Source organism: Pseudoliparis swirei, chromosome 18 (genome assembly GCF_029220125.1).
Source record: "Pseudoliparis swirei isolate HS2019 ecotype Mariana Trench chromosome 18, NWPU_hadal_v1, whole genome shotgun sequence".
In the NCBI taxonomy this organism is placed as follows: domain Eukaryota; kingdom Metazoa; phylum Chordata; class Actinopteri; order Perciformes; family Liparidae; genus Pseudoliparis; species Pseudoliparis swirei.
Genome location: NC_079405.1, coordinates 11,729,076 through 11,755,368, shown reverse-complemented (window position 1 = coordinate 11,755,368; position 26,293 = coordinate 11,729,076). Strand labels below are relative to the sequence as shown.

Here is a 26,293-nt window from a genome sequence, read left to right as displayed (position 1 = left end):
TTGGGAGGTTAATATAAACATTGAGAGTGCAGTTATGTTTCCTCATTTATTATTACTTCACGATGCTAATCATATGTATTATGCATCTAAATTGGTTTACATGTCCATTATGAAGTTACAAGTGACACATGGGCTCTTTATTTGCACTTTAGAGGCCTGTGGAACACACAGTGGCTTTTGAGGTGGACAAAAAACAATTCAAAACCAATCAAGAGAAGATGGCCAAGCGCACAGGGACTAACCTCTTTCAAATGCATTTTTTATATCGTTGACCTCGACATGGGAGCCTGGAACTCTAAATATACCTTGCTGCTGAAGACCTGTGGACAGATGGACCAGATATTGTAAAAATGTATCGTGTCTATGAATTTCTCTGCACATTTAGCGTTTGTGCACAGCACATGAAGCCTAAAGGTTAATGCAACAAAAAAAAACTAATTCTAAAAAGACTAAAACCAATAACAAAGTTCAGGTAAAATAAAATAAGATAAAATAATCCTTTATTAGTCCCACAGTGGGGACATTTCAGGATTACAGCAGCTGGTGCACATTAGAGCATTAATACAAATAAAATGTAAAAACAAAACACAATAACAATACTAAATACTAAATACTAATCCTAAAATACTAAATATACAGAGGAAACAAATATATACACAAGGCAGTGACCTAAGTGAATTTCCTTTTAGTTCATTTCAATTTAAATCGGTCATTGAGGTTCTGGTCAACAGTATTCAGATTATTATTATGTTTTTGACCTTTTCATTGGTGAATAGGAAATAATAATCACATCTCTATCGCCACTAGAATATTAACAAACACACTTTCGTCATTTCTAAATGGTTGATTTTATGAAATACTTAAGCCTGACTGTATTTCGCTGCAAAGGGACAATAACACAGAATTTAATTTTACAGATTTTACTCAGCCAACCTATTAACCTAATCTATTATTCAGGCTAATTTCAACCCAATAGTTCCCAGAACTGTGGAGCCACAGGAACTAAAACATGAACTTAATGTCGAATTGGCATTTTTTGTTGTTGTTGTTTCTGTGTTTCTACTGCATTTTAAGAACCATGTAGATTAAGCAAATAAATCAGTAACAGCTAGAACAATTAAAGTAGCTTGTAAAAGACACAGATTAATTCTGTCCACTCTTTGTCTTAATATTGATACAAGTCGCTTCCCGTGCTTTCTGATTCTGTAAAGGAGTGCCCAGCACTGCAAACTCGGCCACAATAGGTCCTCGGCTATTAGCAATGACAACCTTCAGGGTCTAAACCTTCTTTTTTTTAAGCACCAGGGACTATGACGAGGTAATAATTTAGACTCGTGGGTGAGAATCGTTTTGTGGTATTAAAAAAAGAGGCTATTTATAGTCTATTTAATGTCTCGGACATTCCTATTGAAAACATGTTTGATTGTATTGCTTTAATACATATTTAAGACATATGCTGGGCAACTGATGTTGATTTTTTTCATGACAAAATGTTTTTCTAAAATGAGGGATATTGACAGAATATGTGAAATAACTTTTTTTTTGTGGAAAGAAACATGGACGTTACATAGGAACATACCATATAGGTTGATGTATCGAACGCAGCTCTCAACCACCGCTGGTATAGACTGTCCTGAGTCCTACCAGACAGATTAAAAAGATATTATTGTAAGCACAAAAACAGAAAATTATAGAAAATAAGTGTCATGTCTGAAGGGTGTTATCATCAGAGGTGTATAGAGGCAGCCCCTTAAAATGAATTTACTTAAAGTACATTGTTAATCATTTGATGTTTTTTTTCTTTTTTTAATAACTGATGTTAAAGTGTACAGAAAGAAAATACACAGAACAAAGTTGTGTGCACCAATATATGTAACTATCGCTACAGAATGTTCACAGGAATGCCAACAGCACAGAGGCACATACATGTTGGTTAGCATCCTGAACACAGTGTGATTATCCCGCCCTGTTATTAGCTATTAGTGTACCTGACTCCTGGCACGGACATTCCGTCTTCCCCTGGGCAGAGAGCAGAAAGGCCCGTAGACAGAGGAAGAGAGGCAACAAGAACCACAACAGGTTAGTGAGAGAGACAGACCGTACAGAGGCAGAGAAAAAGAAGAGGCCTGGCCTGAAAGAATAGCCAAAGCAACAGTGCCTTGTGGGGTTTGAAACGTGGCTCGACAGGAGGAGTGTGTGGGACAGAGGGTGCTACCTGAGAGGATGGGGGTAAGGGCTGCATAAAGTAAGGCACATTATTTATTATTATTATTATTTATTAATTTTTTCCCAGTGAAGGGTTGTTTGGGAGTTTTTCCTGATCCGATGTGAGGTTTTGGGACAGGGATGTCTATGTGTACAGATTGTAAAGCACTCTGAGACAAATTAGTAATTTGTGAAAATGGGCTATACAAATAAACTGAATTGAATTGAATTATCAGGCTGCAACTAACTAATTATTGTCATTATTCATTAATGTAACTATTCCTTTCTCTAATAGGTGGTTTAACCCTTTTGTTTTGTAAGATGTCAGAATATAGTGACAAACAACCTCCTGAAGCCAGAAGTGTCATCACTTTTTGTCCAGCCAACACTCTATAAGCTAAATATATTGAGTTTATTATCATCCAAGCAGGAACCTGGAACAATTGAACATTTGGAATTTGAGCTTGAAAAATCACTTCAATGATTAATTACTTTTTCACGTCTGCCAATCGACTGATTGTTTTAGCTGTAGTGCTCCACTGCTGTTGATGCACACTCGGTCTTGCCTGCTCCTGTTTGTTTGAGCATTAAAGTGGATGTGGCCTTTTGTTTATCGCATAGTGTGACATTGCTGGTACATGGCCAACTGACACAAGGCCAACTATTTTCAGTGTCTGAAGGCTGTGGATCATAGGAGAGAGGATGTTAAAAGCAGACCCGGCACCAGTGCAATGCTTAACCCTTGTGTTGCCTGAGGGTCATTTTGACCCGAATCAATATTACACCCTCCCCCCGCCTTTGGATTAATTTGAACCCATTCAATGTTTAATGTCGGTGTTCTTTCGGTAGTCAACAAACAAACATAAAGTGCCTCACACTTAAACTTGGAAAACAATATTAATTCTAATAATTTTCTGGAGGTTTTAATTGCTGGCGTCAAATTGAACCCAAAGGGTAAAATATGTTAGTAAATATAAAGGTAACAGGAGGGTGAAACATTGAATCGGGTCAAAATGACCCAAAGGCGGGGGGAGGGTGTAATATTGATTCGGGTCAAAATGACCCTAAGGCAACATAAGGGTTAAGAAAGCAAAACCATCTTCATAATTAGTTTGATTGTTTTTTTTTACCTCACCCTGTCTTTCAAGACTGTGAACACAAGGCAATGAGCAAGAAGAAAATCCGTGCATGAGTGAGCCAACATTTAGGTAAAAGAGTGGTCAAAGGCAAGAGAACCCCCAAGGACCGCTAGCGAGACAGCTGAGCTCACGGAGAGACAAAGAGCACAGATGGGCTAATACCTGAATGAAGGCCTCCATATTGCCGTTAAACAGCTTACGGGTAAAAACCGAGCGAGGTCTAGACTTCCGCATTCTCTGGGGTTTAGGGGGAAGAATGGGGGGCCTGGGGAGATGGTGGGGGGTGTACGATTGGTACAGGGTAAATATGAATGCTAATACAATTGATATACACATAAAATAAATTAAAATATATATACTGTATATATTAAGATTTTTTTTTCTCTAAAATGTGTTTGTAGTCATGTCTTTGACAACATAATTTGCATCTCCAAAAACAGAATATTTAAATGAGATGAGCCGATATCACTCTCATTTAGTATCTACACACTCAATGTGAAGACACCAGCCGGTTAGCTTGGTTCGTTTTTTTCCTCCGTACAAAAGGTGACAACATAACATGTTTTACGAGGTACTTCAGGCCACCTGTTTCCCCTGCCTCCAATCGTTAGGCTTACAGTCTGTAGCTTACTATTTTGTGAAAATCATGACAACGGTATAGATCTTCAACTATAACTCTTGGCAAAAAGCAAAAAAGCATATTACCCTAAATGTCAAAATATTTCTTTGAAGAGGGACCTTTAATGAAGCTGCTGTAGCAAACGTAGTCAAAGTCAATGATAATGACTACAGGTAATCATCACACATACAATTTAATAAAGATTTTCATTGCATTCAATAAAAAGTAATAAGATTCAAGATAGGTAAAAGCCAAAGACTATTCAATCAGTCATGAGCTTGGCTTGTCAATATTTCTTCATTTTCTGCTCACAGAATAGTTTATAAGCAGAACAGCAGCAAGGCATTATCCACATCCTTGTCATTTCATTTATTAATTTTATATTTTATAGATTAAAACTGTGAAGAACAACTCGGAGTACAGTCTTCTCTGATTAGGATTACACTCTGTGTTCAACAAGCGAGAGAGAACTTGAGACAACTCTCATACTCCCACACTGTGATCTCATTTCTGCCACATCCAGAGACACAGGAAGGATTTTACACACCATTGCCTATGTTATTCATCCTCTTGTCATTGGACATCTTACCTTGTTGTTCCATATCCAGCCCTCTCCCCTGGAAGGAAAAACAACAGAGAATGAGCCAACATTAGTATCCACTAGTTTTACAATCACAGAAGTTAGCTGTACGGTTGATTGCTGGCCGACTATACAAGGCTGGCAGATGGAGACGGAAAGGGGTGTTATGAGAAAACGGGCATCTATTCAGGCAGACTCAATGGGGTGAGCGCCACGGCTGCATTTGACTCACCGCCAGGCAGCAGTCATTCAGCGGTTGCCATAGAAACGGCACAAGAGCCCCAGAAGGGGAGAACTTGTCTACTCACTCTGCAAAGTGAAAATGTATCCAGGGGCAACACGAGTGGGAGGTTTGTGGGAGCTGATTTGTACAGTGTGATGATTTTATGATATTTTACCACTTTCGCACACATGTCTCACTGTACTAAACTAATTAAGGCCTCACTTTGATCAGTCAATCAGAAATGTTTGTTCAAGGATCACGTCATGCGTAAAGCAGCTTTCAGCAGAATCCTACTTGTCAAACACACATAACTCCACCCAAAAGCAGATGTTTGAGTCTGAAGTAGAAACTAAATAACACAGAATATATTGATTTTCATTAACTCTTTTTGTGTAGGTTAATGCATATTGTATATGGAATATATGAACAAAGGAATAACCTTCAGGTACAGTACTTTTTCACTGTCTTTTTTACCTGCGACCCTTTTTAACGTCCAACAATTGTCAAGCTGTCAATTGATATCTGGAATATGTTTTGGAATAACACATTTCTGGATTCAATTTCAATCAAAGTCCACCATATATATGCTTGTGTGTTCACAAAAATTAGTACCATTGTCAATATGTGCTGTGCTATATAATGTGTATTGTATCCATAGTCCATATATATATATATATATATATATAACACATACATCCATATCCAATCCATAAAAAAGTATGACCTGACCCACCGAGTAAATAATAGCCAAAAGCAACTCATTGACCTGACACTAAACTGCACACGTCCATATTCAAACTTTTGGCTCAGGTAATTGTGCTTTAAATACAGAAACAAACTATGGCATGTCATAGCCTTCAGTCAACGTGCATCTCATCATGAAATGTGTGGGCTTCTTTTATTAAGCCAGTGTCCAATTTAGGTTAAAAAACTGTCAAGATCTCAAGTAGATGACAAACTAATTCAAATTAATTGGAACACATTTTCAAAAAGATTAATGGTACCCACTTAATAACGAACTTGATGTAAAGGACAGACCCCCAAATATTACCATCACGTCCCACTCCACTAATGTAGAGCACAATAAGTCTCACCTTCTCCGAGCGTCTGCTTCAGAAGGTCATGCTTGGCTTGCAGTTTGATAATGAGATTGCTGCCATTCAAGTACTCCTTGTATTTCTGCAGAGGAAATACATAAAGGGACAATTAGCGACAAGGTTATCTCTCGTTATAATGTATGTGCTCCATACTGCTGTACTGCAGGACTGCTGTCTGGGAACTCACAGTAAAGTAGAAGCCCTCAGTCTCATGCTGATTGGCTCGTCTCTTCACAATGTTTGCCTTGCTCATGTAGGAGTCAGAGGAAGCCGATTTGACCGACTCTGTGGAATGGCTGTGCTGGAAGGCCTCCGAAACATCAAAGTCCTCCAGTGTGAGCATGTCCTGAAGGGTCTGCATGGTGGCGTCAAGAGTCTTCCTCACCTGACACACACACAGCATACAAGCCTGTGACTTTAATTCAGTATCTACAATTCATCTGTTTTGTTTTATCTTCAATCAGTAGGGAATTACGTACACACAAAAACACAACACATAATATAAACTACACTCAATTTAAATACTTCCAATACAACTTCTCAGTGTTACACACGAGCTCGGTGGTGTAAACAAAGCCAGACGGACATTTTCACAGCAGATTGACTGATGTGCCGTAAGCAACAGAGTCATTAGCTACCAAGCATGAATCATCATGACATGAAAGATAAACTATGTTCCTTCCATGTGAGTCAGACAGGAAGGCAGTGTGCAATTCCATATTCATAACAAACCAGAGTGACACACATACACGCCCAGGTAACCTTTGAACATGTCTATGCAAGTGACAGTGGCTTCAGGCCAGCAGGCCAGGGAGCATGCTGATGCTGGGTGACCCCCCAGTTAGAGGCAGGAGACTGGATGAGAGGTGATTAATGATCAATGATGAACATAAATACAGGGTGTGACAGAAGTTTGGGTGTTGGCTGCCAATCCAAGTATAAAAATGACTGTAGCAAAGCCAAACAGGTATTAAAATGCTCCAGTTGCTTCAAGGAAGACAAATGGCTCTTTGATGAGTGATAAGCTGTCAGAGTGGTAATTCTTAACATGGCAGACATATTCTGACAGATCTTTTAGGACCCTCTAACTGAAGCAGCTATTCAAATTTCAGTTTGACTTTTTGGCAAATGCAGAAAAAGCCTGTAAACTGTATTGTGCTGTAGACTATCCTACGTTAGAGCAGCAGATTTCTTTCAGACATTACCCTGTTCTGTTCCCTTGGATCTCACTTTATTGATAGTTTAAACGATAAGACATTAATTTCCTGCCACAATATATTGCAAGGGGAAAGCTGTACACACACACACACACACACACACTATATTTTACTGAGATAAAACAAAGGTGTCATTTCACACAGCAGAAGCTAATAAGTGTGGCTTTTGATTAGGTCATTATCTACTGACTAAATAAATCACAAGATGACGTGTGAAGATGTGGGTTTCTGACCAACTCAGCACATTTTCTTGGAGGAAATCTTGTGTTTATTGTATACGAGTTCATAAGACTCAGTAAATTTGGCCATATGTCTCTTCAGAGTCAGTAGAAAAGAGCATTACTGTGTACAGCACACTTAATGTGAGCTTGCTCAATTTTGAAATGAAACACTGACACTAGCGGCCTTCAGCCTGTGAGCCTTGTGTGCAATCTCACCTCTTCATTTTCTATCCTCAGCGTGGCCAGGCGAGACTGCAGCTGGTGGTAGCGCATCAGGAGCTCTGTCTGGACAGGCTGCTGTGCACTCACCTGACACACCTGGGATTAAGAAAGAAAGGGAGGGTTAACATTGAGAACGTCAAACATGATAAGATGCATTTTGTATGATGAACTAAAACCTATATAAACAAACTCTTCTGACAGCCCTTTTTCCAAAGTGCCTCACCTCATCCCCCATGTGTGGCTGACAGTCAAAGCGTGCTGGAGGACAGAAGATCTGGCTGTGTGCGTCCATAAACTTCAGCTTGTCTCCTCTGACGTCCATGGCATCTACCGCTCCCTCCAGCAAGTCCAAACCCTCATGGCGAGAAGTCTCCAGACTATACTCTGCCGACAGGTAGGTTCTCAACGTGCGTGCCAGGCTCGCATGGAAGCCTAAGTCGCAACACTGAGGACAAGAAGTCAAACATTTTGTAACCACAAACCACTAAAAGGCAGAGAACGTATGCAAGAAAGGACTACAAGATGGTTCTTTCAACATTGTTGGCTCAGGCAGTGGTTACTTACATCGATAAATTCTGAGACATCATGGATGTAGTATTTGGCAACCAGGGCATTGGATGCTGCCAGATTGAGAAGATAGTCGTTCCGGGCTTTTGTGCATTTCAGCTTGTTTTCAGAGTACTTGGCTTGTCTCTAGGGAGAAAGAGGAAGAGAGAGTCCCATCAATGCCAGGATGTAAAATGGATTTCTAATTTACTCCAATAATGCAATCAAAAATAATCTGATTTAATATTATATAATCTGTCAATATAAGTAACACTTTGCACAATGTAGAGACGGGCTCCTCGTAGTGTCAACTGCTTTTTCTCGTGTCATTTGTACAAATGGTTCATAAGGTTCATACCAAATGCATTTGTACTGGAGTGCAGCTATTATGCTTGTAATGCACAACACATTACATCATATCACAATACACCAGTCGACTAAAACAGACCTTCTCCTTCATTTTCTCCATCTTTTTGACGGAGCTCCGTCGCTGTGGCCGTTCATCATGACCGTACCGCAGCAGGCTGGAACCAATGTCATTGGCCTTGCCGATGTGCTTCTCTTCCTGTTTCTCTGCCTCCTTCAGCTTGCTCTCAGCACTGAGACTCTCAGTATGGTACATGTGGTACGTCTTCATCACCTGTCAACAACAACAACAGTCAAACTGTACTCATTACAAAGGGCATCATAGTCAAACTTAAAAGGGATGTGACTTTGAGGAGTAATATAAGATAAATGCAGAATTTTAAGATGAAATGTTATGTAGATATCAGCCACATTTAACTGCCGATAAAGACGCAGATTTTTCGAGTCACATTACCGGAAACTCTGACTGGTAAAAGATATATGTATTTTTGGCAGTGGCCAATCCATAACTGGCTAAATGTGTCCAACACCATGTAGGCACATTGTGTATCCATCACTTTTATACACTGACTATTTATTTTACTTAAAAATGTTGTAAAAAAGCAACAAAGTCCTTTCTACAAAGAGGTGTGAAAAAGAAAAATATGTATAGATATATAACGTATAAATATATAAACATTACCATGTATTCTCCCATGTCCTCCAAAGGAGTTAACATTATTCAGGCATATTAAATAAAACGTTACATTATCTGGCCACATATTCATGATATGGTTCACTAATGTTTTCCAGGCCTAAATCTATACTGCAAATGGCCTTATGTAATCCTAGACAATATATGTTTGTAACATTTTAAGAAGACATTGGGGAGCGTATCTCACTCATTCTGCTCAAGGAAGCGTCACATTTTGATTGACATTTCCCGACTGAGCTGGAGGTGCTACATCCTGGCGCATGTTTGTCTTCCTTACAGAAGGGTAGTTGGCTTAAAAAGGTAATTGCACTGTAAAGCAGTGTGCCTTGTACTATATCCAGGTTCATCACTATTCCAAATACAATCTACAGTTCCACTGGTCAGATTGCTTTAGAGGAATTTCTCATAAAGTGTCATGAACAGATTCATGTTTAATAGCATTATTAAAGAGATCCCATATACACGTTTGACTAGATAACCTCATTTTTTCAGGGTACCTAATACAATTAAACAACATCTGGTCCTCCATCGCTCACTCTCAAGTTCTGGTTTCCTAGCAACCCTGACTGAAGCAGACGTGCAAAGGACAGCAAGATTTATCAGCAGGGGATGAAGGCGGTTACAAGGAGACAGAGAGTAACCTTCCCTGCTGCCTGTGAAACAAGAAACTACTTGATTTCCACAACAATCCAGCAGCAGATCAATAGTGGAGTGCAGCAGGCGGAACAAAATGAATCCACCGTATAGCTAATTTGCCATTTAACTCATAACTGATATCACAAACTAATTATAAAAGTTAATTTTAACTTTATCTAGCCCAAACCTTAACAGCCTACTGCAATTTCCTATGCTGTGCTCAGTAGCTACAGAAAGACATTTAATAATAATCCAAGAGAGGAACAATCAATATCAGCTAAGCAGGGAAGTGCTGTATCATGTTACACCTAAGAATATTGGTATCAGCGATTTGGAGCATTTTCACTTGAAACCTCCTTTTAAAATGAGTGGGACTACTCGTCAACAATCACTGAAATTGCACTGCAATTAAACTGTTTCCAGTAATATTGTGTATATTAAATCTTTTAAAAGCTGTTAATGTAAATAAACACAAACCATGTTATACAATGCTTCATTCTGCAAAAGATAATATAAGCACTGTTATCGTTGGTGCAGTTATAGTGTCGGTCAAAATCAACTTTAAGTAAAAGACTTAACCTTTACTCGAATAATGACCTTCAGTATTTACTCAATAACATGCTAGATGTAATGCAGATAATTGGCTGTGCAGGAAAATAATGAATTAGGCAGAAAGAGTCTCCATCAAATATTTTAAAATAAGGATATGGTCTTATTTACTTGTATAGAATTAAATTCTATCAAAAGAATCACATTACAATACATCTGAAAACAAAAACTACGCAAGACCATTGAAGTACTAGATGTGCCTCAGGAACTAACGGTCATGATATCACTGAGAAATAAGATCTTTGTTGCACTTTGTCCCAAACACAGCAGATGATATCACTACATCAGTTCATTTTCTTCTTTAATGTGGAGGCATCAGCACTGAGCACAGCGGATGTTCATCTTCACCATTGTGTGTTAGATTCCACTGTTTCCACATGGGGTGTCTACTCGATATACAGTTAGACATTAACATTAGACACAAGCAGCTGTGCGTGATTACATGTAACTGTAGCTGAAACTACTCCAGCAGCTCGAGTTTGCTGTGAGCAGAGTGCCCTTCTGCAGCACAGACTGCTGAGTCGGCTTAAAGCACTTCCAGGAGAAAAAACATTCTCCCCTTCAACTGATGTAGAAATTCGCAGTGAGAGGAAGAATGCAAATGTTCTCCTTTCACGACCCCAGGAGAGGTGAGAAATGACCTGTTAGAGGCTGTATTGCTGATAAGGCATATCTGCCATGTGCAGTGTCAGGCCAGCTGTTTCACAGGTTACAGGTCTGAAAAAAGCTCTGACTCAGGATTGACGACACACAGGTCAACAGAGGGGAAAGGCAAAACAGGCAGGTTGCTGTAGGCAAAGAAAGTTTAGGCATGAAGGGGCGATGACAACTTTTCAACTCACAGTGTAGAGCTCATTGGTGACTTTCACTAACTCCTCGTGCATCTGCACCCCGATGTCTTTGCTCTGGAAAAGAGAAAAACAGTTGATAGTTTCATTTTAAGGACAAATGAAGGCAGATATTCAAACATCCAAGACCGAGAACTGGGAAAACTAAAGCGCTGTGTGCCGGTTATATTTTGTGTGAGAGATGTCAGCAGGCATTGAAATGCTGTCATTACTCTGCACCAGAAGAGATCTAATACAATGCCCAAAGTGCATATGCAGATAAAAATAGAACAGTGCAGTAGCTGCAGAATATTTCCCAAGGAGTTGTGTCACCGTTTCAGCTCAGTTACAGGGGCTACGAGCCTATGATAAATTGGCCATGTTCCAAATCAGGGCTTATAGCCCAAGTGGAGAAATGAGGCCACCGGAGAGTGACTCTGGAAATCCTGTTGAGGGGATATGGAGCGACGCTGAGTCCAATCAATCCCGTTTTTTGATGCCTCTCAGGGACCACTAATCAAAAACAGCAACCTTGCATTTTTACATGTGACAAGAATTTAATTTTCAGCACATTCAGTTCAACTTTGACTTGGCAAAATGGCAACGTTTATTCATCCCCGTTGCCACATGTGTAATTCGTCAGGAGTGAGACGGAACCAAATGCTACAGTGATGCTATTGTCTTTGAGTTAAGTTCTTACAGAAGGAAAAAGTTTTTCTGCAGATACCTATTGGTCCTTCTCTTTATGCTAGTCGGAAGCTATCTCAGTCTCATAAAGGCTCCCATCGTGACAGTGCAGAGCCCCCTAGAGGGCATCCATCACTGTAGACTGCTGCCGCTGTCAAACGATACTGATCTAGAATCACAGGTTGTTCATTCCGGCCCCTAAATCCCAGGTACTCTTCTACTCTCCCACGTACCATACATTATACACTTGACATCAGCCTGATGCGATGGGCAAGTCAGACAAATGCATTCTGACATTTGAAATAAAAGACAAACATTACATAATTCTCTTTCTCTCGGCAGATTGCTGACTGAGTCCTAGTTAATGTGTATTTGGTGAGAAATGGAATGAGTGGGGCGATGGGCGACAAGAGTGATGAGTTGCAAAGAGCATCAACAAAAGGTTAGTGATCTAAATAGGGAGCAAACAGAGCATGCTATTGAAAATGACAATACACATGATGAATGGGGGAGGTTAAAAAGAGAAAGAAAATATCTTGCCAACTGTGTGAAGCTCATTGTGGACACATGATACTCTCAGAGTAGCCAGAGTCTACTGTAAGGCTGAAGTGCATGGTGCAAATTAAGGTCATAAAAACCTTGGTGATGAGTAGATTCAATGACCCAATATCATAGATACAAATTTAAAACTTTGAAACATATTGTCTTTAAGATATGCTTTTATTTTGGAATTCACATTGTATGTCTGTGCCACTAATTATGATCCAAGTGCCCCTCCATCCTCCAGAGGCCAGTAATAACATTGTCAAATCATATTTTACCTGTTTAGGTGCGTATAATTGTGTAATGTATAATATTGTCTGTATAATGATCGCAGTTCCTTCAATTCAATCGAAATCGTATTGTGGCAAACCTTTTGATATTATCAAATATGTATCGTTGTCTAAAGAATCAATATGATATTGTATTGTGATGAAACTTGAGTATCTGGTGGGAATAGACAACCCAATGGACATTACGGTATTTGAAACCAGGCTGTAAAGCAACCTGAAAGAACCTTAAATGCAAACAATGTAGTTTCATTGAAGTACTGATTAAATATTATTATTCATGAAAATAGACAATGACACAGCAAAGCGCGTCATTAGTCAGATTTGCCCTCAGAGGGATGATGGAGAACCATAGAGCATGAAATATACTGTACTTACTGATAATTCTCAGCATATTTTTACATAGTTTTGCTGGTGTGGCGTCAAGTTCCCAGCTGGGGGCTTTAGTCATGCGATCTTAGCTCTGTGACTGTGTGCGTTACGGTCAGGGTTACATGACCTCATCCATTTCATTCAGATTCTGACCTTTTTGAAGAGTCTGATGACATCCTCGCCCACGTGTGCGAGACGGACAATGACGTTGTTGTTGTAGATGTCGCTGAGGGTGGCATGGTCTCTGCTCTCCCGCCTAGTCTGGTCCAAGACCAAATACCAGCAGTTAACAGTGGAAAGGAGATTCTGGTCCTTTCTGAAACAGAGAAGGAAAGACATTGGTCCATTTCAGTAACCAATTTCTATAAAGCTGCCTGACATAGTTTAATACAACTAGAATATTAAGAGCATACACTATGGTGCCCAGAAGTACAAACCTTTGGTTGACATCTCAAACACAAATAAACATGCCAATTGTTGCACACTTAATTTAACTCTGTAAATATGATGAAGACTGTCTAACAGACGGCACAGCTCTTACATTTGACCCATTGGTACTGGGGCTCCACATATTAGAGATCAAAGGGTCACGACACATGTAGTAAGGAATCAGCAACAAAGGGGAAAGCTGTACACACACACACACACACATACACTCACACACACACACTCACAGACACACACATACACACAGACATGCTGACTGCACTCGGCTCCTTGCTCAAGGGAGCATGTGAGTTCAATTATCCTCACAACGAAGAGTTTTTCTTCCTCTTTGGTCTTTAGAGAGCTTTTAACTGTTTTTTTTATACCTCTAACAATTGTGACTGCAATCTAAAAATGCTGAATCCTACTTTTTGCAAATTGCCTGCTTAAAAGCTGTGTGTAATAAAAAAAATGTTTTGCTCTTGGCCGATAGTTGATCTATGCTGGGATCTAATCCAAATCCAACTTAATTTCTCCCTCAATGACTGGTGAGAGGAAAAGAGGAAAATTGAGATGAAGATTTTTTTTATCATAGATATGAGGACATACACATTTTACACACTGATAGCCATCTATGCTGATTAGCTTTGATTTGATCACAGTAGCTATGGAAAGAATGACGAATCGCTGAAGCTTGTATCACAAGGTAATCGCTTTATGAGAAGTTGATTCAACAAAATAAATTCAAAATATTTGTTCAACTCACTTCAATGCTCACGTGGGCAATGACAGAGAAACCTGGCGGGGGTGATTTTGAGGAACGGCTTGAACGATCTGAACCCGAGTGATGTCTCGCTGTTAGACTTCTGTGCTAGCCACGGCTTGTCCATAACAAACACCATGTTCGAACATAAGGTGGCTCATAAGTTTGCCTGGTACCAGAACACCTTAGGCCGGAGATCAATGATCGGCCATATGTTTTGGACACTCGGGAAAAGAGAAGAGCAAAGTTAACTAGGATCAAATGTCGGGGGAGCCGGCTGGAAAGACCTGGCAAGCCCAAACATGTAGTGTGGGTGAACTGGGAACGTTTGGCGGAGGATCCTTTCCGGGAGGTTTTCAACTCCCACCTCCAGATGAATTTCTTACACATCCCGAGGATGGGAACATGGAATCTGGGTGGACCATGTTCAACGCCTCTTTTGTGGACCCGGCTGCTAGGAGCTGTGTTCGGAAGGTCATCGGTGCCTGTCTTGGCGGCAACCCAAGGACACTGGGGGTGAGGGAAGCCGTCAAGCTGAAGAAGGAGGCCTTTCGGGCCTGGTTGGCCCAGGGGTCTCCTGAAGCAGCTGACAGTTACCGGCAGGCCAGTAGGGCTGCAGCTGCGGTGGTCGCGGATGCTAAAACTCGGGCAAGGGAGGAGTTCGGGGAGGCCATGGAAAAGGACTTTTGGTTGGCCTCAAGGAGGTTCTGGCATACCATCCAACAGCTCAGGAAGGGAAAGCAAGGCCTACCCCAGGCTGTTCTTAGTGGGGGTAGGCCTTGGGGGGGAAAAGCACTTTGAAGAACTCCTAAACCAACATGTCTCCTGAAGAGGGGTCAGAGATAGGGGGGAACTAGGAGTTAAGCTGCTAATTCTTTGTGTCAAAAGGAGTCAGCTGAGCTTTTCACACAACCAACTGCTAGGAGAGCCAGGAGAAGACCCTGAACACACGTGAGGGATTATATCTCTGAGCTGGCCTGGGAATGCCTCTGGATCCCCCAGAATAAGCTGGACAATTTTGATTATTTCTCCCCTTATTCAGGGGCGTAACACTGCCACCATGACCCGACCCAGGATAAGCGGCTGATAATGGATGGATGAATGGAAAACATATATTCTCTGACATGTCATACTGAATAGCATTACGTTGCTTGTGATTTGTAATTAGACATTTAAAAAAGGAATTCTGATTCCTACCCAGTAAACATATAGTATATTTATTCTGTTTTTCATATGGCTGGTACCTTTCGCAATTTAATTTGAGGAATCTTTTGTTCATTGCTTGCTTATTTTGCATATTTATCTTTCCATTGAAACAAATAATTGTACGTTCTCCATTTCTAAATACAGGCGCAGAACACCACAGTTATATTCTGGGTCCTTAATTATAATTTTTCTGCATCTACTGGCCAAATAATACATTATCACTTCATTTTTTTCTGTCAATATAGTAACGATTTTATGTGACTGAATAATCGTAAACCATTGAGAATATGAATCCTCTTAGAAACTAGATGCTACAGTTTCAAATGCTGTCACGAAAGCAATTTCTCATAAATTATTTATATTAATTTGTTAGACTCTCTGCAAATCATTGTTGAAAACCAAAGCATCTTTGACTGTAGCTTGAGTCAGAAACACATCAGTTATTTTTTACTCACATTGAAAGAGTAGTCCTGACTTGTTTTCTGTTAACTGCTTCAACACCTTGGAGAGGTTTTTCATGCTTTCATTTTCTTTTTGAAGTGCATTATGTTTTCCTCTCTTGGTGAAGTTCACTCTGAGCTTCAGCTATGTAAGCTTCCACATGATTACAAAAGTCCACATTGTAGCTCCCTTCATGTATCCAAAACAACACTCAAAAATAATCTGAAACTGGCCTAAATATCAGTTAAATAATTTCATTGGTATTCTATTTTCAAAGTTAAAACAACATTCAAATACTGCACTGGATCTGTTATTTGTTCCAGGCTCGAATGCAACATTGGTAATCTATATTATCTGTAATTACTGTTAGAATCTAATCAACTCTCTAGTTCAGTTAATGACGCTCTCCTTAAAGCAGTCAGAAGCGTTGACTGCAAGTTAAAAGAGTTGTGCGTGTGATGATCAAGGTAAATCAAAGTGCTGAACATTAGCATATCCTATCCTTTCATCCTTTAACACCTTAATAACAAAAAGTAGAACAGATGTTTGATCAAGGACATGTGGTACCAGGAACCTTACTGTAACTCGTTGGCTGTTGGCTGCTCTTGAATAAGAAGTTGACTGAATTATTCAGGACACAAAGGAGTCGATGCAGGTTGTCATGAAAAATGACCGAAGAAGCTTTTCAACATGATAGCCGACGGAAAGTACAACAATAACAGTTTCACAACAAAGTTTATACATCTTAAAGTAGCACCAGCCAGCTGACCTACAGTGAACTGACAAGACAAACACTTTCTGCATATTGGATATAAATTGTCTTTTCAAAATGATTGTGTTCTCTTATAATCCAATTTTTGATGCAGACGTTCAATTACAGACAGTTTAACCCTTGTGTTGCCTTAGGGTCATTTTGACCCGAATCAATATTACACTCTCCCCCCGCCTTTGGGTCATTTTGACCCGATTCAATGTTTCACCCTCCTGTTACCTTTATATTTACTAACATATTTTACCCTTTGGGTTCAATTTGACGCCAGCAATTAAAACCTCCAGAAAATTATTAGAATTAATATTGTTTTCCAAGTTTAAGTGTGAGGCACTTTATGTTTGTTTGTTGACTACCGAAAGAACACCGACATTAAACATTGAATGGGGTCAAATTAATCCTAAGGCGGGGGGAGGGTGTAATATTGATTCGGGTCAAAATGACCCTAAGGCAACACAAGGGTTAAAAAATGTTTCTTGACAATCTCCTGCTAGTTATTTAATTAGATGTGACATCAGAAATGAAAATCTGGATGAAAAAGAAGGGCACTGAGGCTTTGCAGATGAAAAAAATAGTTGGAATTAAATGAGAGAGATCGCAGAGCCAGAAAACTACGTGGGATTATTAATTGTCCATTGTAGTCTGACCTTTGACAGATATAATGATGACCATTTAATGTGACGGGGGAGAATCTGGGACAGCGGGGTGTAGAGCGAAGTCATGCAATGCAAGTCTTCCAGGGGTCTCATTTAGAGGGAACTCACAATTTATCAATGTGCCAGTGACGGGAGCTCTTCACCACGATTACTCTATCTCCAATTGGCCAGAAAGGCTTAAAGAGGAATGGAAAGTCCTAAAAAAGCCAACATGTTTTTTGAGTGCCACAGCCAGTGTCACAGCCATGTCACATGAAAGGCTGTGCAGTCGCTTAAGTATCAAACATACTATCTTTACTACTTTAAGGTAAGTTTGATTTCCTGCTCTGTTCATTCAATACTACTACATTGGGTATGAGAGAAGGGCATATTCTTTAAACAGAGATTGTTTAGACCTATTAATCTTAACTCAATGTCCAACTATTGGCTTTCAGGATGTTTCCACCACATTTAGCAGCCTATTAGTCCATTTCCAAGGCAAAACAATGTAATGTAATTCAATTTTGATCATGTATTTCCTCTTATTTATGACCACTGACCACATGGCCATGGGCAGTGTATACAGTTAGGAAATTATCTGAAAGTCACAGCCAGCTTCAGGCTGGTCAGAGCAGCTAAGCAGCTAATTCCATACCTCAACATGCTGTAGGGTACGTTTGTTTCATGACAACAAACATTTAAACAACAAGTAAAAGAACCCATATTGTTACTTTCAGACTCCTTACTGAAGCTCTACTTAATTGTCTATGTCCATTGATAAAATATGAGTATTTGGGCAGCCGTCCTGCGTGAAGTGTAGCGTGAGGATGGAAATGAAATGACAGCCACAAAGAAAAGACGGGGGGAAGGGAGGGTTTGACCTAGTTGGGAGGAACACAGCAGCCTGAGGCCACGAGCTCCCTTGGCCTCGGCTTCATTTCAGGTCATTTCTCCTCCTTTAACCCTTGTTTCCTCTTTATTGTGTATCACTTCTCTGTCTTCCTCATTCTCTTTTTCCATCTCTCTGTGCCATGCCAGTGACCAGTCTGAAATATGTAACAGTTGTTTATCGTTCGAACCCATGCGATACAGGCGTTCCAGTGCTTAGGACTCACTTGAAGTGATGGTGCTCTCTTGAGGTACGGATCTTAGCAGAGTAGCGCTCGGCCAGTTTGTCCAGGCCTCTGGAGTACTCTAGTTGGAGCTCGGCCTTTCGACGGAAGAACTCCTGCAGGTCCTGCAGCAGTTGCAGCCGGGACTCAGACTGCTGCTCCAGACAACGGAACTGCTCCACCAGCTGGTTACGGATCTCTGAATATCAACAAAGGGAGAGACCACCTTCAGAATAAATTGATCTCTCTGGGGAGTGTGCTTACTTCTGCATTCAGCATTTAACCCACAGTCCTTTAGAAGTGGATGAAGTAAAGACAAATATGCAACGTATAAGCACTAATAAAAAACAAAGTTACCATAATTGGATAAAACTGGATGTCAAAGTGCATTTGTCTGCTGTGTGTATGTGTGAGTGCATGTGTGCGTGAATGTGCGTGTGGTGGGAGGAAGTGTTGGGATGTCTAAATGCTGGGGTAGCACGTGCACATGAGATGCATGTCTGATGATTGCAGCAGACAGGATGGAAAATATAAAATAGGTCAGCTTCTCAAAATGCATTGTGCCAAATAAGCCTTTGGAGAAGTGTGTGTTGAAAAAACTAATTGCGGGTTTTCTTTTGATTATAAGATTGCTCTGGTTTTCAGGTTTGGAAACTCACTGCTCCTATTCATAGTCTGAGAATGAGGAACGATTATGTTTTGGTCTACATTTTGAAAATGTGGTTGATATGGCATTTACAAATAGAATGTTTGTATTACTTGAAGAATATTTAATTTTCTATTTGTATAGTTCAATTTCAAGTAAGATAGGCTTCATGAATTACCTTGAAACTATTTTTGTGTATTTAGAATATAGTTAATTTATCTAGGTTTTAAAAATGACGGGAATAAATATCTCCAGACTCCCTACTGGGCAGCTTGTGCTGGTAGCTGGCTGTTCCCATTGACCTCTGGGATATTAGGTGATAAAAACATCCACTGAGGTAGTAACGGCTCATTTACAATTTTACATTAACACTGAGAAGGAATACAAATAACATTTTTTATTTCCTCCATATACTGTTTTTTGCAAGGCTGTCATAAATCCAGTGGCTAAGTGGCTGCTGAATGTGTTGCTGCAGACAAACCATAAATCAGATCAGAGCTTGGAGCCGAGCTATATGGTTGACCTCACTATCAGGATATTGATGAGGATATGTTCACGCAGTTGACTCCAGTCATACCTGTACATCATCAAAGCAGACTCAGGTCCACATCTGGTTCTTAGCTTCATTCTTTTTTCTATTTCTCTTTTTCCCCCAGTATATGGAATTTTCAATGCATTACAATCTCTTTATATATAACTTAAATAATTAATTCAGTTTGTTTCTATTTACAACATTTATAATTTGATGAACAGAAATGTAATAACACCACTAGATGAAATTCACATCTGTGGAATATACACACAATCACACACGCAGGGGCGGAAACCAACAATTCACTCTCTTCAAGACAATGCAAAGCAGTTAAACAACATTGAGATTGTTAAAGACTCCATTATGACAGATTGTTTCAACCAAGCACATGATTGCTGCACACTGAAAGAAACTCCGTAGAAATGTATTAATGGAAAAGATGGTCCAGCAGAAGAAAAGTCCCCTTGTTCACTGTTAAATGCAGTTTCTGTGTGTCTCCCCCATCGTCTGCAAGTGTGTGAGCGAAAATGTGAATGAAAGAGCGAGAGCAAGAAAGACAGAGTCAATATGTAGTCCCTTGCTCATGGTCCCCATAGTTTCCCAGTTGCCTGGTTACGCCTCTGGAGGCATCTCAATGAGAGCTGGCCAGTTCCCTGTTCTGACAGTCACAGCAGTAAGTCTGTTTAGCATAATGGCCAAGGACAAGGCAACTTTCTCTGCTTTGAAATACTCAATAAACTGCCTGTGCTGATGAACGAGGCAGCAATCAAGTTTAAAATAGAAAGATATGTCATTGCAATGTACTCCTGTGCTAAAATAGACCACTGGCCAACACAATTTGCTGGCCTGTGTGACTTTAAAATGTCTTAATCATACAGTGGCAGTGTAAAAGAACGAGCAGAAAATATAATGAGCAAATCTAAATGGATTTAACTGCATAATTGTATCAACGAGACATCAAATAAACTCATATTTGCATTTGCTCACCGGTGAACATGTTATTTTTAGAACTTAAACTGTGACTAAGGACTGTGCAATACTGCGCTTCATTCGATGAATGATTTAAGGCTTTGCAGAGTAATGCATAATTACGAGGAAGCTGGCAAGGAGTTCAAGTGAATAGTATGCAGAGAAGTAAGCCTCAAAATATAAATGAAATACAGTCGTATGCTACATCAGGTTCTCTGCCTTGGAACAGTGCAGCCAAAATTAATCGAAAGCTCAATGCCCAAAGGCTTGTGGAAATTTCACTAATAGGACGTTGCCCATTTGTAATGTGTATTATTCTCATAACACATATGGTTAACATCCTGTTATGTTCTGGTGACTTTAGCAAGCCTTTTAAGGAGCATCACTTACTTAACGTTGAAGCAAATGAAAAACACTTCTCAAGATGCATAATCTGGTAGTAATTGAGTATTGATATATATTTTTAATACATAAAACTAGACTCAAGCCACCCAAATACTGTACAGGATGTCCCTCAACCGAAACATTGTTCACATCCCCTGCATTATTTAGTCACGTCAGAAGGTTGAAAAGGAAGGTACCTGCCTGACCTCAGCTGTTACGATGCCCTGAGCTCCTCTTTTGCCCTGCACATTCAAAACGACAAACTTCATCCGCCCGCCAAGTTCAAACACAGCCTGTCTGTGGAGGCAACATGCATGAAACTCTGATGTAATGAAATAGGGGGAAACTATTGGTAACTGTTGCCTTTCAGGGTTGCCAGTAAGGCCCCTGCACTGCAACAGAGAGCACCGAATATCACATAGTGAGGAGTCCGTGTCACCGTGCTAGCTCAAATTAGCCTAGCACAGCCATTGCACAGGCCAGCAGCAGTCTCTGTGGCTGTGTCTGGAGTTAGCCATGCGTGGCTAGTCACATGTGACCTAACCCAGACTGACACGTTGACATAATTTGGTACAAATCAAGTCTGTGTTCTGTAAATACTTGTCTTCTGAATGCAGTAATGGCTATGGTATGCCTTTACTGCTGGAGTTCACATTTCTTCCCGTCTCTCGCTCTGCATACAAATATCTCGAACAAGAAAAGGCATTGCTCTTTGTGCAACTACAGGGCAGGAATATCCAGAATGTAGTGAGCAGAATTCAAAGCAGCTACCTCTTTAAATATCGAGTTGCTCAACTCTTGGTATGTAGCCTACCTGTCATGAGAACTAGAGTACCAAGACATGGAGACAAAATATATTGTTTCACTGTCACAACCCTGACATTACAAGACTGATGGACATGTCACGCTTGCCTGTCTTCAAAACTTGAGAGCCCTGCAGAGGGCTGTGTCTTCATCCTGCTTGTGGAATGCATCTCTACAGTGAACACGGTGGCAGTAGGAGTAAGATGTCGGACTATCACCAAGCCAGTACAACCAAATCTCACAATCAGACAAGTTAAACAAAACATTACAAATGTAACACGTATCTCATGCTTCCTTATTTCAATCCTTTTTTTGTTTTTCAATAATATCTTAAAGACAGATGTCTATGTAAAGTCAATGTTACGTAACTTCCACATTTCCACATGTTCCCATAGCAACAGCAAATCTTACAATAAAAGTACAGTATGAGGAATGATATCTCTAATTTACTTGTGTTTTGGTTTTCAGGGTCAGCAGGATACTAAGAGATGTATCAGGATGGTTAACTCCTTAGAGGAGAAATATTACCAATCTGCATTCTGTGCAATTCAGTTGTGAAAATCATGTTTTTGTCACAAACAAGAAAAACAAGTTCAGCTTCTGGTAATGACTATATAATGACATTGATGATCAATCTTGTGATACAGAGCAAACTGGCTATTCACTCATCATGCGACTGCAACCCCGCTGTTTTCTAAAATGTGGAAAGATGAAAAGTTAAAAAATATTGCAAAGTGCATTGGGTTGGTGTGCCTGATTGGACTGCCGTGCAGTTAGCACCTCAGCATTATTGGAGGCTCGTGTCAGTGTTAGAGTAAAGCCCCCGCAGCTCCAAACTGATCTCAGCCCAGTTTGCAAATGACCTGAAGATGTCAGCTTAAAAGATTTTCCTGTAACTGATACAAGAGACTGTGATGGCTCTCCCACAGCCACAATGCTGGTGTGGAGACCAGACAGAGAGAGAGAGAGAGAGAGAGAGAGAGAGAGAGAGAGAGAGAGAGAGAGAGAGAGAGAGAGAGACAGAAGTCAAACAAATAAACAAACAAAGAGGAGACAGTGAGAACACAGACCACACCTCTGTCTACAAAATGCTAATCATACTCTTCATTCCAAACAACTGCTGACAATGTTTTGTAATTTCTGCTCAATAAAGTCTTCAACAGCAATAAAGTCTAAATAAAGTCTGAAAAAGAGTTGGACTATGATACAACTTTTACATATATTTGCACCAATACTCTATCTGTCACGACTTCTCCACCTTCATAGTTGTATTCATCCTGCCTGCTTAATTAACTCTCCTGTCATCCTCACCTGATTGTCCTTCATTACCTTCACCTGGTCCTCACGCCCTTCTCACCTGCAGCCCATCTCCTCATTAGCCCCTCACAATTTAGCTCCCTCACTTCCACTTTTCCTCTGCCAGATTGTCTTGTGTGTCATTGCCTGCTCTCCAGTATATTCAAAATATTAATTGTGATTCTGTTTGCCTGTTGACCCGACTTAAGACTTTTGCCTGCCCCTTTTTGGATTTGTTGCCCTATTGGACGGACCACCCGGTTTTGACTCTGCCTGAATTTACAAGTAAAGATCCTCCTACATTCTTGTTTCCGAGTCGTGCCCTTGGGTTCAAGTACCTGTAACCCTTACACTATCGACTTCATCTGTAACAATATTTCCTTTAGTGGTATCACCCTTTCCAAAATTCCAACATGCTTTCATAGATTTTCAATACAAACTGTATTTACAAGATTGAGACACTGTCTTTTATTTATTTTCAAGAGAGCTGTACAATTGGGTAGTGTTGTTTGTGTATTTGAATGTAATATACTGTTTATAAGAACATCTTATCTTAGTTTTAAGAAAATAATCATTGTAGCAGAAAAATTTCATACGAAGTTAGACATTTTTTCTTCTTTCTTTTCTGTCTTTGTATTCAGTATGTATCCACTCGTATCACTTGATTATGCAAAAAGTGGTTGATGCCACTCTCGTTTCTGGATGTCCAATAGGAAGTGCCAGCCAGCTTCCAGTTAGCTTAGCATAACGACTGGATACAGCTAGCATGGCTCTATCCAAAGATAACTAAACGATATGCCTTCAAACACCTCTTCAACTCACTAATCAACATATTAAATATTCTTTATTTAGTCTGTACACAAAATTAAGTGTCAAAACAATAAGTTTACTGTGTTCTACTGAACTACAGCGTCTTGGCCTACGAATGAAAATATGAGCCGTTTTGCCCTGCTTTCAGTATTTTGTGATGCAAAGCCAACTGCAATAATTAGCTTTATATTTAGCGGAAAGATAAGAGAGTGGAGATGATCTTCTCATACAGCTTACTTTTAAAAACATGTAAAAGATAAAGTTAAATTAGTTTCACTGTATGTATGTGCTACATAGTGTTGTGCCTTGAACCGTATGCATGAAAGCAAATAGGCCTAACGAAAAAAGTCAAGCTATTCCTTCGATTACATTTCAATCTGATATACAGAAAGATGCAGCGCATGAGCTACATGTCCACATTGCATGCAGTCAATAGAAAATATTTCAACTCTGCTACAGGTTTTGGACCGCAGCAGGAATTTGGACCACAATGATTGACACCTTGAGATGGCACCAACCTATAGAGTGAACTATTAGGCCCGACCACACACACACACACACACACCATGGTCCATGAGTTCCCAGTGGACGTTTTAATTGGTGGGTTTTTTTCGATGCCAAAGTCAACCTTTGTGTTTGGGTGTTTTAGAGTACTGCGGTGCTGTTGGGTGATTTTGAACCAAAGTGTGAGCACAGGCTGTTTTTTCACCCTGTGACTATACAGCCTACTGTATGTTTATACTGAAACAATTAGCTTCATTAAAAACAATAATTACCCCAGTCAACACACTAGAATGTACAGCAGTTATCCTGGTTTAAAATGTTAGAACAAAGCCTGCCTGTATCTTGTGAATAAAACCTGATACATAATACTGAGCAAAACCACAACTGTGGTCACACAGCCTGAAGTTGTCTCGAAGAGGCTGAGAGGAGAACCCACCTCTACACATCCTGCACTGTCTGTTCCAATACAGTGTCACTGTTCCGGACTCTCTTCTCTCTCTGGGTGGTTCATCTAGTCACATATTTAGCAGCAGACAGTAACATCCTTTCATGGTTCATAATTCATACAGACAGCATACATTATTTGTGGTCTTTCTGAACTGTTTGCTGTGTGATCTTCTCAAGCATTCCCTTTCCCTTCTGATACTATTAACATTGTCCTGGAATGTCAGGAAAATACAGCCATTCAGTGCTCGTATTGTCCTTTTAAAAGACTGCCATAATACCATTTATTGTATTGTTCAACCTTCATTTCTAGGAACAGGTTGTAAAATGTACGATGATGTCTCCAAATAAGCTGTCTGAGTACCTGAGGTGCATGACCTCCAATGCACTGGGAAGATTGGGCAAGGTGAATTGGAACATTCCCTTGTCGGGTGTGCAGCATCAGAACAGTCTCACTGAAATATCAGCTGCACTTTGAAACAAATCATCCATGTAAGCTACATGGCCACACATGTAGGGCTTGGCATGTCAATGAGCATCACCCATCTTCAGCACAGAGAAACCAGTTCAGCCAAGTTGCATTTAAATCAATACATCTCTGGATTCAAGTAATACCCTTATCCCAAAATGACAGTTAGTGACATGAATTTATGAGATATTTGAAAGAGATATGTAAAAAAAAATGTAAAAAATGGCTGTCATCTATAACTATGCAATCTGTCCCGCCCCACAGCACTGCACACTGAAAGCCATATACAGCCTGTGGTAAAGTTACGCAATAGCGCCTCGACACACAGAATAACAATACGACCAAGCCCGCACGTTACCGACCTTTCACTTGTGTCTCATACTCGGCAATAATCTCTTTGTCCTTCTTGACTTTCGCATGAGATGACATTTTGGGGAGAGCGGATTGCGCAATGATCGGGCAGGAATCAGCGTCTCGGTTGCCACAATGCAGCGCTCGCTCGTCTGCAGTCCTCTCCGGATAGTTAGGCAACAATCAGATGCGAATCATCGCCCGCTGGACACCAACTTCGGGAATCAACCGCACGAGAGGCTCTGCGATGTTGCTGCGCTGCGTAGGCGACGTCGAATCTAAAAGTGCATCATGATCCGCGTCCCTGACCACTCCTCTTCACAATGACTTTTCAGCAGACCAGGAGACCAGCTCATGTTTGATGTACATTTCATAAAGCATGCAGGAAGCTCTGAAAGAAAGAGCTATGGCAGCCTCGGTGGTCACCGCACCGAGCTCCTTCTGCAGACCGAGCTCCTTCTGCAGTCCAGTCTGCCTTTTGCCTCTCTCTCTCTCTCTCTCTCTCTCTCTCTCTCTCTCTCTCTCTCTCTCTGTGTTAGTTCAATGCTGCTGCTGCAAAAAAGCTGAATGGATGTGCAAGTCAATCTGAGACTCCTCCCCCAACCCCCTCCCTCCTTAACCACTTTTCTCCTCATGGATGAT

General features: G+C 40.3%; 1 protein-coding gene across 3 annotated transcripts in view; it reads right to left on the bottom strand.

Moving 5' to 3' along the window:
* Positions 1-26,064, bottom strand: part of LOC130208920 (SLIT-ROBO Rho GTPase-activating protein 3-like) — a 33,047-nt gene extending 6,983 nt beyond the window's left edge. The window contains exons 1-15 of one of the 3 annotated variants that reach the window (XM_056438344.1): positions 25,663-26,064; positions 18,446-18,641; positions 13,244-13,406; positions 11,217-11,279; positions 8,518-8,709; positions 8,088-8,216; positions 7,747-7,968; positions 7,518-7,619; positions 6,051-6,248; positions 5,861-5,945; positions 4,553-4,580; positions 3,507-3,609; positions 1,989-2,019; positions 1,580-1,640; positions 243-320 (exon numbers count right to left, since the gene is read on the bottom strand). In XM_056438344.1, coding sequence (XP_056294319.1) covers positions 1,609-1,640; positions 1,989-2,019; positions 3,507-3,609; positions 4,553-4,580; positions 5,861-5,945; positions 6,051-6,248; positions 7,518-7,619; positions 7,747-7,968; positions 8,088-8,216; positions 8,518-8,709; positions 11,217-11,279; positions 13,244-13,406; positions 18,446-18,641; positions 25,663-25,729 — 1,611 coding nt within the window. In that variant the 5' untranslated portion in view covers positions 25,730-26,064 and the 3' untranslated portion in view covers positions 243-320; positions 1,580-1,608. Of the gene's footprint in view, positions 1-242; positions 321-1,579; positions 1,641-1,988; positions 2,020-3,506; positions 3,610-4,552; positions 4,581-5,860; positions 5,946-6,050; positions 6,249-7,517; positions 7,620-7,746; positions 7,969-8,087; positions 8,217-8,517; positions 8,710-11,216; positions 11,280-13,243; positions 13,407-18,445; positions 18,642-25,662 lie in introns of those variants that run through there. The other 2 variants (XM_056438345.1, XM_056438342.1) reach the window with 2 other exon arrangements.
* Between the last annotated feature and the right edge of the window lie 229 nt (positions 26,065-26,293).